Source organism: Pituophis catenifer, unplaced genomic scaffold, assembly GCF_029215685.1.
Source record: "Pituophis catenifer annectens isolate HBS135680 unplaced genomic scaffold, rPitCat1.0.hap2 SCAF_6, whole genome shotgun sequence".
NCBI classification, from domain to species: Eukaryota; Metazoa; Chordata; class Lepidosauria; order Squamata; family Colubridae; genus Pituophis; species Pituophis catenifer.
This window is the reverse complement of record NW_027256886.1, coordinates 20,449,649-20,462,067: the sequence shown is the minus strand read 5'-3', so window position 1 is coordinate 20,462,067 and position 12,419 is coordinate 20,449,649. Positions and strand designations below refer to the sequence as shown.

Here is a 12,419-nt window from a genome sequence, read left to right as displayed (position 1 = left end):
GGGGGGGGGGGTGCAGAGAAACACAACCTTTCTAATGGAAAAAGAGTTGCATTAAGCCTATTAGCATCAGCCAAATGACGATCATCAATTTTTAATCAGAAATATGGAAAGGCAGCTTCGGGAGCAAGTAAATTTAAATAACGCTCTGAGGGAAATCCAATCACTTAAGCAGAGGCACTCCAGCCGAGCGAAGGGGAGCCAGTGTTGACGAGAGGAGAAGACGACAGCTGTATTAATAAAGATTAAAACGCTGCGAAAAGGCCGAGAGGATCGGCCCCGTTAACCCTTTGCCCGGCTGCGCAGACACCACCCGCGTGCAACATGTCCGCGTTTCCCGCCTCGCCGCCCGCCTTCGCCAGCAAGACCCGCTCAGCCTCGCCGCGTCCGAGATCTCGGCTGAGGGAGTGAAGGCGATCCCGCCTGAAAGGCGAGGCGAGGCGCGCGGGAGGGGAGGGGGGGGGTCCTTGTGCAGCTGCCAAGAAGGCACCCCACCCGCTGCTGTTCCCGGGCTTGGGACTTGCGCGCCCGGGAAAAGCGAGTTTGCAAAGAAAGCCGGAGAGGAAGCGAGCGCGGAGGCGGCGGGCCATGGTGGCGGGCCGGAGCGAGGGCAGCAGCCCTCCTCCTCCTCCTCTTCCCTGAGGAGGGGGGAGATGACGGGCGGCAGGCTCCCCCCGGGGCTGCTGGCGCTGGGCGCCGTTTTGCTGTGGCAGCCTTGCCAAGGCAGCTGCGGCGCGCAGAAATGCGGCGCGCAGGAGAGCTGCTGCAGCTACGGCAACGCCACCTACGCGGAGACCAAATGCTGCAAGCTGCCTTTCCACACGTTCCTGGACAACGTGGGTTGGTTCGTGCGGAAGCTCTCCGGGCTGCTCATCTTGCTGGTGCTCTTCGCCATCGGGTATTTTTTGCAGCGGATCATCTGCCCCAGCCCCCGCAGGCACGGGAGGCGACGCCGGCGCCCGGGACAACGAGGCGAGGAGGACGACGAGGAAGAAGAGGAGGAGGAAGAGGAGGATTACGACGATGACGACGCGGAAGACCGGGATTCCTTTTCCCGCGTCACCCCGCTGAACGGGACGGCCGCCACCTCGCAGGACTCGCTGCTGGACAGCCGGGGCCGGGAGGCGTCCCTGCCGCCCCCTCTTCTCCACGTCGTCTCGCCCGTCTTTTTGCAGCTGCCTAGCTACGAAGAGGTGAAATATTTGCCCACTTACGAGGAATCCATGCGGCCCCAGCAACCTCTGGTCCTGCCCGTCACCAGCCTGGCCGCCGGGACGGGCAGAGGCCTCGCGGAGCCGGATCCCTGGACCAGAGGCAGCTGAAGAGACCCTTCCCCGCCTTTTCCCCAGCGCCCCGCAGCTGGTGGGTTGCCGCCAAAATCGAAGGAGCCGCGCCGTCGGCGTGGCCAAAGATCTTCCGCCGGAGCCCCGCTTTCTGTGGGGAGATAATTTAGGGAGGGGCGGTGGAAATAGCAAAGAAGGGAAAGGGAGGGGGACTGGAGGGTCTTCCTTGATCCTCCCCTCCCCCGTTTTTGCGAAGTTGCACTCCTGAGAGAAGCTCCTTTGTAGCAAAGTCGGATTCTGCCTCTGCCTGTGAAAACACCGCCAGCCTTTTCACATTTGAGATGCCTGATGGTAATACAGGCATCTTTTAAGTGCCAGTCTAAATATGCGTTCAAATGGGAGACGTTCACAAGTACGAGCTACATTGGTTTTTTGTTTTTTTTAAATAGTCCTTCCCTGTATGGTGTGGGTGCGCTATGTACCTTCCTAATGCAAAATAAAATTCCAGGAAGGGAAGAGAGTGATTCTTTTACTTGCGGTAAATCCAGGTCATGCTGGTTTTAAATTTCTCTTTTCCTGAATTTTGCATATGCCCATCAAGAAGTAACTGGGAGAAATTTGCTTACGCAAAACCATCAACATTGCTGGATGTGAGATGAGCGCATCCAGACAAAGACACAGGATCTCTTCTGGTGGTTGGACTTTTTTTTTAAAAAAAATGCACTTTGACATTAAGTTCAGAAAGATTTGGGGACTTTGGAGAGAGTGAGGGCTGGATATTCATTAAAAAGCTTTTTTTAATAACAAAAAAGCAGTCATTGTCTTTTTTATGTAGATTATTAAAAGCATTATTAAAAGTTCATTTTACAGTGTGCAAATATTCATGACCGCTGATTACAATGATACATTAATTCTGAAGGTGCTTTTTCAAGCGGCAACTAGGCTTTCTGATTTTCCTTTGAAGATGTTTCACTTCTCATCCAAGAAGCTTCTGAAGCTTTGAAGAAACGTCTTTGAAGAAAAACCAGAAAGTCCAGTTGCCTCTTGAAAAAGCACCTTTGGGACAACCATGACATGGATGACTGAGAATCTTTATAGACAATGATATACTAAGCCATCCTAATATAACACTAGAACAATAAGAATGCAAGTTTTATTTGAGGGAGAGCCATAGTTCCCTTTTTTTCATTTAGTTGCCTTTTTGGCCACTGCAACTTTTTATACTGATACTACAGATAGGTTGCAGATTATATATAGTACATCACCTTTTAAATATTTTGTGCAGGTTAATATCTCTGTATAAACCCCCCCTTCCCATCTCATTGAGATGTTTAAGTATATCCTAACATTTCTGTTCCCAAAGTTATTTGTATATTTCTTTGCTATATAGAACTAGTTATTTGGCAGTTACCCAACTCCAGCTCATGAGGATACTTCAGTTGTCATTTTATCCTTGGCCACCAAAGGAAAATATGGACTACTGGGCAATTGCAAGCATTGCTGAGATAACATTTGAGAAGTACTTTGACCACCTGATGTGCACTAAATTATTGAAAAGGACTAAGATTAGAGAAGTGACCTTGGTTAATAAACCATTTGCTTGCCCCTCCCCCCCACACACACACTTCTGGTCTATACCTGATTCATCAGGCTTATGATGGCCACTTGGAACAGCAGTGATGGTACTTCCTAGCATTAGGCACATTTTATAATGCTGGAAATGGTAACCATAATTCTGGATAATGTCATGCAAAATAGAAAATCTTGGTGGTGTTGGCGGCCTGTAATAGGGGAGAGAGTGTATGTAAGAAAGAGCAACCAAGCATAAGCCACAGTTCCAAGTAGTTCTACTATGAAAATTGTCTTCTAAACACAATCCTATTTACATTGGTTGAATTTAGAACTGTGCACTTTAGTTTAAGAGCCACCTCATTTAGTTATCTCGATATGCCTTACTTTTAAGTAAAGTTACGGAGGATTGGCTAAACATCTGTAAAAACCAGCTGTTGCTGAAGACCAAGCTGTTGGTAGCATCACAAGAGAGGATTAATAGTTATGCTTAAAACAATAACAAAAACTTACATCACACCTAAATCAGAATATTAATCTAATGTATTTTGAAGATGACTTCCTTGAAGTATCAGAATTACAGAAGAAACTACTTATCTTAATTATTTTAAAATTTTGTCTGTCTTTGTGCTTTTAATCAGGCTGTACACTGCCCTGAGTCCTTCGGGAGAAGGGCGGTCTGGAAATAAAATTAATAAATAAATTAATAAATAAAAAAATTAATAAATAAATAAATCTGGATATTCAGGTAAGTGGAAGTTCTAGTTTCTGCACACTTAAAAAGTGGTGGAGGAAGATAACAGTGCAGCTAGTGTGGCTATAAGCGTCTCAATTGGCTTGTTTGTAATTATGAATTTTTGCCATTAATATATGGAATTGATTTTGCTACACAGTATTACAAAATTGTTTTCTACTAAGTGCTTAAATGCTGCTTGAAATGCTTAGCATTTCAAGGAACATCGCAACTGTTATGGAGAAAATAACAGTACTTAGTGCTTTCTGTCCTTACCAATTCTGCACTTCAAATTGTTCTCTCTTAGCTGGGCTTTTATGTCTAAGCATCTGCAAGTAGTATGTGTTTGGACCAGTGGTGGGATTCAAATTTTTTTACTACTGGTTCTGTGGGCGTGGCAGGGGAAGGATACTGTAAAATCTCCATTCCCACCCCACTCCAGGGGAAGGATACTGTAAAATCTCCATTCCCTCCTCACTTCAGGGGAAGGATACTGCAAAATCCCCATTTTCTCCCGATCAGCTGGGACTCGGGAGGCAGAGAATAGATGGGGGTGGAGCCAGTTAGAGGTGGTATTTACCGGTTCTCCAAACTATTCAAAATTTTCACTACCGGTTCTCCAGAACTGGTCAGAACCTGCTGAAAACCACCTCTGGTTTGATTCTTTGATTCTTCCTTCTATCTTTGAACACGTTAAACATTAGCTTCATATTACAGAAAAGGCAAAATACAAACTGACAAATATTTGCAAAAACTAGCATTAATGAGAAGAAAAATAAATATTTCACCGAGAATTCCAAAAGATAATTTGAGGCTTGTAGGAATAGGATGTGCTTCACAAACAACCTAGTTAATAATACTTTGATTCGACTTATTTAAATGGGATATCCCACAGAGCAAAAGAAGTCCTGATTATGGTCTTCTCCATGGCAGATAAACCTACAATCTGTTGTTGCTTTGCATTTCAATAATGTTACAACACATTTTGTATCCATAAGATGGGGATTCAAATTACATATAGAATATATGTGGTTCCAGTATTATTTGGCCCATTGCTTCAGCAGGGTTGGAAATACAAACAAAACTGCATCAGAGAAAGCTCGAAAGGGTCACATTCCAAGTGTTTTCAGTTTGTGTAGATTACTCACTACAGTTCACACGTTGGGGCTCATGTTACATACCATAGTATAAACTTAGAGTAGCATTGAAAATACAAACTTTTACAAGTGCGATTTGGACTTAACAGGGCTGCAGCCAGATAGAAGATGAAAAAACAGGACAGAATTGCCGCAGGAGATCGTTCCTGATTTCTTAGAAGACTTCTAAGGAGACTGCAGCTTCTTAGAATATTATTATTATTATCATTATCATTATTATTTTATTTAGTACATATCTATAACTGTGTACCAATTCCTAAAGTCAGGAAAAAAAACTGATACAGTTCAAAAACAGGAGCTATCTACATGTAACATTTATTAAGTCTCAGTTGTGATGTCATGATCCCATCCTCTGTAAATAGCGTTGTTATTTTCAAAAAGTAATACTGTATATACTCACCCATCCGCAGGGAAGTCAACCCTTGAATTTTTTTGTCCTGTTTTAATGTTTGCAATTGGTTTATCCGTGCACGGCACATTTTTATGGTATTTAGGTTAAAAAGTTTGTGAATATTTTTTAAAAAGCTGAGGGAAAAATCTACCGTATATCTCTGCGGACAAACCCATCTGTGGATTAGCCAAATTCAATTTTTGGCACCTAAAATCCTTGGTTTATCCACAAGTATGTACAGTAATCTTTGTTATGATAGTGGTTTTCATCAAGGGCATTCATGCTTTAAATTAGTCATAGCCCAGCCATTGAAATCTTAAACATTTTAAGGGATCGCTATCTCAGTGTTTTTTTTTAAATTAAAGATCTAATATCTGAAAAACATGCTTACATGGCATGCTGAATCATAACTAGTTAACCATACTTTACTCTTACATGTTTAAACCCAACCAAGGTTGCTAGCTAAAGTTTCAATGATTCATGCTAAAACTGGAAAACTGGATTGGAAAAAAAAAATCAGAGTTAACTAAAGCTTCATATGCTATTAGGATAAAGCCTTCGAAATCCAGAAGCTAGAGAAGCTGATGTCCCAACAAAATATAGCGATATTTTCTAGTCCCACTTAAGGTAGTTTATGTACAATTTCATACTTAAGATCATTTAATAACAAAAGAGTGGATGACTCTGGGGAGGTGCTGAATTTGATATGTTTTTGTGTTAAGAAATACAGGAGGAAACTGGTGCCTATTTAATTAAATGAGGATGAAAAATCTGCCGCTAATGAATTTTCAGATTTTTCATGACAAATAAAAAAACTCTTCATGGCCTCACAAAAACTACTCATTTCAGCTGCCCCAAATCAGATAGATGCATTGCCCAATAACCAGCTTGCTTACTTTGACAGTGTCCTGCTCTATCGATGTGAGCTTTGGGGCTTGACTTTCAACTTGAAGCCATGATTAATATGTGAAAAGTTGAGGATGACAGAATTAAAGCCTTTACTGTGGCTTCAGAACCACTTTTATCTGTCTAAAGGTAAAAATAATAGTATGAACAAATATGAAATTTATGATTAAAACATCTCCTTTGTACTAAAAAAAACACCAACCATTCTGATTTAGCATCTCTTAAGAAGTGGTAAACTGGGTGTTCTTTGGAGTCGTAACTGCTTTGTCTTTAATGCTGAAAATATTCTCCGTAACTTTTCCTCACGGTGAGCCCACTGAATAGTTGATGAGTGTTTTCTGGAAGATTATAAATGGCCGTTCGCTGCCATTCAGTTGCCTTTTTTCTTCACTGCAGTCTTAGCAGGTACTTCCGTGGTTGTGGTTAGATAGAGCAATACATTATTGTTTCTATAGCCTGAGTACCATTTTCCTCATGCTGCACTTATTAGATGAAACCATTTTAGAAGGCTATGTCCTTTTTTAAAAAATGCAGGATATGCTGGCATTTGAACATATATTCATTACTGGCTGTAAAAATGCATACAGAAGAAAGTTGAAATGGTGTCCTTGTTACTTTTTTCCCCTTTGGAAAGGAAAACATATTCTTCCAATCATACACAGAAAGAGAAGGATGTCTTTAAAAAAAAAAAAAAAAGTCTGCCTTGGCCTTTTCTATTCTAATTGTTTATAGAAGCACCCTAAACCAGGGGTCTCCAACCTTGGCCACTTTAAGCCTGGTGGACTACAACTCCCAGGATTCCCCAGCCAGCTTCCCCAGCCAGCTTTGCTTAAAGTGGACAAGGTTGAAGACCCCTGCCCAGTGGTGGGTTTCAAAAATTTTTACTACCGGTTCTGTGGGTGTGGCTTGGTGGACTTGGCATGGCTTGGTGGGTGTGGCAGGGGAAGGATACTGTAAAATCTTCATTCCCACCCCACTCCAGGGGAAGGATACTGTAAAATCTCCATTTCCTCCCCAATCCAGAGGAAGGATACTGCAAAATCCCCATTTCCTCCCGATCAGCTGGGACTTGGGAGGCAGAGAATAGATGGGGGTGGGGCAGTGGTGGGTTCCTCCCGGTTCGGTCCAGTTTGGCCGAGCCAGTAGTGGTGACGATATGATGTCACCGAACCGGTTCTCCCCCCCCACCCTCCCACGTTATTTTTACCTTTTATTTGGTCCCACCCGCAATCTATTGCTGCCTCCTGAGTCCCAGCTGATGACTAGAGGGAAAAACCTGTTTAAACTCTTGCCGCGGGGTTTCAAAGGGCCGTCCTACAGCTGATCAGTGTTAAAAGCAAACAAATGAGTCGAGTCATAAGTGCAAGGACTGGTCGTAAGTGTGAGGACCTTCCGGAAATGACTCTGACCAGCTAGCCATGCCCACCTAGTCACATGACCTCCAAGCCACACCCACAAAATAAGCCACGCCCACAGAACCAGTAGTAAAAAAATTTAGAACCCACCCCTGGAGTGGGGCCAGTCAGAATTTTTACTACCAGTTCTCCGAACTACTCAAAATTTCCGCTACCGGTTCTCCAGAACTAGTCAGAACCTGCTGAAACCCACCTCTGCCCCTGCCCTAAACAATACTTTAGATTGTGAAAGTGTTGATGTCCTTGTCTTCTTGAACATCCTCTTAGTGTCAGATAGGAAGATGGAAGTGAAAGATGAAAACCTTGGCTCTTATTTCTTGCTAACATGAGGTTTCAGAGAGCAATGAAGAAAGCCAAAAGACAAGCCTTTATCCTTTTCACTGCTTGCCAATTTCTTCCCCATTGTTCTCTCTGAGTGGTTTTGCTTCTCAAATCGGAGACCGTTAAGTGAATTTTGCCCCATTTTATGACCTTTCCTGCCGCAGTTGTTAAATGAATCAGCACGGTGGTGAAGTTTGTAACTCAGGTTAAGTGAATCTGGCTCCCTCACTGACTTTGCTTGTCAGAAGCTTGCAAAAGGTGATCACATAAGCCTGGGACACTGCAACTGTCATCAATATGAATTAGTTGCCAGGCATCTGAATTTTGAACATGTGACCATCGGGATGCTACAACAATCGTAAGTGTGGAAAACCGTCATAAGTCACTTTTTTCAGTGCAGTTCGAATGACCACTAAATGAACTGTTGTAAGTTGATGACTAACCTGTACTGTGTCCATAGGTTTAGACCAAGGGTGGGGTTTTTTTGTTTTGTTTTTTTTTTAATTTGATTTATATGCCGCCCTTCTCCGGAGACTCAGGGCGGCTTACAATGTGTTAAGCAATAGCCTTCATACTTTTGTATATTTATACAAAGTCATCTTATTGCCCCCACAAACTGGGTCCTCAATTTACCTACCTTAGAAAGGATGGAAGGCTGAGTCAACCTTGAGCCTGGTGAGAGTCGAACTTACAGTAATTACAGACAGCTGGTGTTAATCACAATGCTATCAGTCTGCTGAGCCACCAGGCCCTACTTACCTTTACTACCAGTTTGCATCGTGCCCGCACTCGCACTTCTTGCACATGCACAGATCACCTATAATGACGTCCAGGTCAGTGGGCGGAGCCTCCTGCCAGTTTTACTACTGGTCTGAACTGGGGACAACTTACCACTGGTTTAGACTGCATTAAAAAGCCTTTAATAACACATTTAGCATTTGCACCTCATGGTAAAGCCCTAGAACTTTACCAAAGCTAGTTAGTTTCATTCATAAATCTATTTTATTTTTGGCCACCGCTCAAGTAAATAATAAACTTCCAAGGACCTGAATGCAAGGAAAATTGCTAGCCAGAAACCCCAAATGTGTAAGGCAATTTCTTCAGGTTGTTAACATTTTTACCATCAGATTTCCTTTGCCTTTACAGTAATTGGCTGTAGAAAAATGTGTTGAGCTAGTTAATCTTTATTTACTGTCCAACAGAAGCCATTAATTATACTTAAGTATAGACAAGGAAATAAAGAACTAAAGGCATAACAAGTTAAAATATTAATATGCATCCAGCAACAGGAGAAAAACAAGCTTGAAATTCTCAAGAGCACAAAATTCTCTTCAAATCTATTTTAGTTACTCATCAAAAATTTATCATAAAAATAATTTATAGATGGCATGAAAACATTCTAAAACTACCTTATACAAATCAAATCTTGAAATCAAGTTTACTGATGTGATTAAAGACATTGGCTGGAAACTGTGAAAACAGGACTTCTAATTCTGCCTTGGGCATAACAGCCGGCTGGGTGTCTTTGCTCCAATCACTCTTTCCCATTCCACAAAGGAGACAGCAAGAGCGAATAACTTCTGAAAATCTTTCCGAGAAACTTGCACTTCCATATATTTGGAAAGAGCCAAGGCTGACTTAAAAGAACTGAAGAAAGGGGGGAAACATCTAGAAGAGTGGTCCTCAATCTTTCCAGGCTCCATGGACTGGCAGCAGTGATGACGGCAGGAGTGGGGGGGGGGAAGGGGAAGGATTCGTATGTGGCCTGCTACATGTACAAATTAAGCTTTATGGGCTGGTGCTGGCCGGTTCTCACTTGTCTGAGGTCCGGGGCTGGGGACCCCGATCTAGAAGATGTTGAAGGGCTGTAATCAAATTATTACCATTGCTAGAGAACTACTGTGTTTCCCCGAAAATAAGACTCTGTCTTATATTTTTTTGAACCCTGAAATAAGTGCTTGGCCTTATTGCCATGCGCTCAAAAGCCCGATTGGGCTTATTATTAGGGGATGTCTTATTTTGGGGAAAACAGGGTATCTCCTCAGTTACTGACTCAGGCCAATTTTTTAAATTTTTCACAAAATTACTTAACAATCTGGTGCAGGTAGTCCTAGACTTACGATCACAATTGATCCCAAAATTTATGTTATTAAGTGAGAAATTTGTTAAATGAGTTTGGCCTCATTTTATGATTTTTCCTGCCACATTTGTTAAGTGAATCACTGAAGTTGTTAAACTAGCAACACGGTTGTTAAGTGAATCTGGCTTCCCCATTGTCGTTCCTTGTCAGAAGGTTGCAAAAAGTGATCACATGATCCCAGGACACTGCAAATGTCATAGCCAGTTGTCAAGCATCCAAATGTAAATCATGTGACTGTGGGGCTGCTGCCAGTCATAAGTGTGAAAAATGGTCTTTTAAATGACTTTTTTCAGTGCCGTTGTAACTTCAAATGGTCACTAAGCGAACTGTCGTAAATCAAGGACTACCTGTAATCACTTCTAGCCTACTTTATCATTCATTTATTCCAGGCATATCAACTATGAAACAAATTAATCATAAAACTATAAAATAATTAATTCAATGTTGCATAGTATAACAGATACTTGCAGGAGGGTAACTTATTATTCGCAAGTTTGGAAAAAAGTTCTAACTGAAAAACTAACAACAAGAAAATGTCTTGAACCTTTCGATTACAAAAAGTGCAATTCAAATTTTACCTATTGAATAAATGTTTATATTTGTTCCTCTCTTTTTTCTTTTTTTTTTGTTCCCTGATTATCTTTAATTTTAATTATTCATGATTTTTTTCATTAAAAGCCAAGAAGAATAAAAATAATAGCAAAGGCAAAACCTTTTAAGCCATTTTCTGTGGTTATTTTTATACCTCACAATTATAGAAAAATAAGCATACAACACGAGCATGAAAAAGAATGCAGTCTGCTCTAAATAGTATTTCTCTACATATAAGATTAAACCTACTTGGGTTTTATTATCTGGGACGAACAAATGCTTACAAAATTCTTGTATTAAACATTGTTTGCAGCAGAGGGACTGAACTTAATATTTCAATTCTTTCTACCTTTTATGATTATACCCACTTCCCCCAATGTTCTTATGCAAAGATTTTCAGCTTTACTTTTTTCAAGAATCCAAGAGACATATGATCACCAAACTCCCTTGTACAATTACCGGTTGTACATTGTCTACAAACCACAAAGGAATAGTGATTTCAATCTTTTTTCCCCAGACATTGGGTCCAAAATATAAGAAAGAACTTATAACAATTAGCCTTAAAACAGCCTTGGTGGCGCAGTAGTTAGAATGCAGTACTGCAGCGGTTCAAGGTTGACTCAGCCTTCCATCCTTCCAAGGTCAGTAAAATGAAGACCCAGATTGTTGAGGGAAATATGCTGACTCTGTAAACCTCTTAAAGAGGGCTGTAAAGCACTATGAAGTGGTTTATAAGTCTAAGAGCTATTGCTATTGCTATTAAAATATATATTTTATTTAGAAATTCTAAATAGGCCACAACAATGAGAAGGGGACATCAATGATGCTATTTTTCCAGCATGTTATTTATCTGGAATGCAGTAAGCCATTCTAAAATAGCCATGGCTGACTTTTTCTGCATAACACATCGATTTATATTAGATCAATTGTATCCAATTCAATTTATTTATTTATTTATTTATTTAGTGTATGACATATCATACGTGGACTGGGGGGGGGAATGGTGTGCCCTTGCACCCCTGTCCCTTTTTTGGTCCCAGAAGGCTTTAGGGAGGCCTTTTGGCCTGCTAAGCCCAAAATGAGGCACTGAGGGTGGGGTGTCGCGCACCCATGCACGCGTGGCGGGGGAGCATGCGTGGGGTGTGTGTGGCGCATGCATGCGCAGGGGGTGTTGTGCATGCATTGTATTATGGGGGCGGGCACGCACGTGCGTGCTTTCGGCATACAAGGACAAAAAGGTTAGCCATCATTGTTCTAGGATATGGTTACTGGGAATCTCTCCTCCTCTCCTCCATCCATTTCAGGAGTAAGCAGTCTCTTAATTCAGGCATCTTTTTGGGAGGGCTCTGATTTGGCAAAACCATGTCCCTCTGTTTCTGCAGGTGCACATTCCACCACAAAAAAGACAAGAGTAGACCGTCTAACATAACAGGGCCTGTCTTACCTTCTTCCCTTTTTTCCCTTATCTTCTGACTGAGAAGGATTATGAGGAAGCTCTAAGTGCATTTTCTTTCTCCACAAAACATTTCTCCTTCTCTCATGTCTCAATTTTTTATTACAATGGCATATTCATTAAATATGAATGAAAGATACAGAACTGAAATTATTTCAGTGCTGTAAATTATTTTAAATTACTTATTTAATGCTTTTGTACTATAGGCCAAAACAAATATTCATGAAACCTGTTACTTTTCAAATTTCCTCATAGTTTGAAACATTTTTACTTTGGCATTATTCCCATTTGAAGCCGGGCCTGCTGTGTTTTAGTGCCCATAAAGATCCTACTGGGATGTGTAATAGCTTGGTATTTTCCTAATGTTTTTGTGTAAGTTTGCTGCTTTTGGATTTTAAACAAATGCAAGGGCTACATTCTATTACATATTTTAATCTAATATTTCTTTTCAGTTATAACTTAG

The 12,419-nt window shown here is 41.5% G+C and overlaps 1 protein-coding gene across 1 annotated transcript; it reads left to right on the top strand.

The window, feature by feature from the left end:
* Positions 1 to 650: 650 nt before the first annotated feature.
* On the top strand, positions 651 to 1,319 carry CUNH3orf80 (chromosome unknown C3orf80 homolog). Its single transcript, XM_070946126.1, has one exon. It carries the CDS (start codon positions 651 to 653, stop codon positions 1,317 to 1,319), a length of 669 nt encoding a protein of 222 aa, XP_070802227.1.
* The last annotated feature ends 11,100 nt before the right edge of the window (positions 1,320 to 12,419 follow it).

Bases quoted from the DNA above. Each gene is read 5' to 3' on its own strand.
- CUNH3orf80 (XM_070946126.1), top strand. From the start codon at position 651: ATGACGGGCGGCAGGCTCCCCCCGGGGCTGCTGGCGCTGGGCGCCGTT.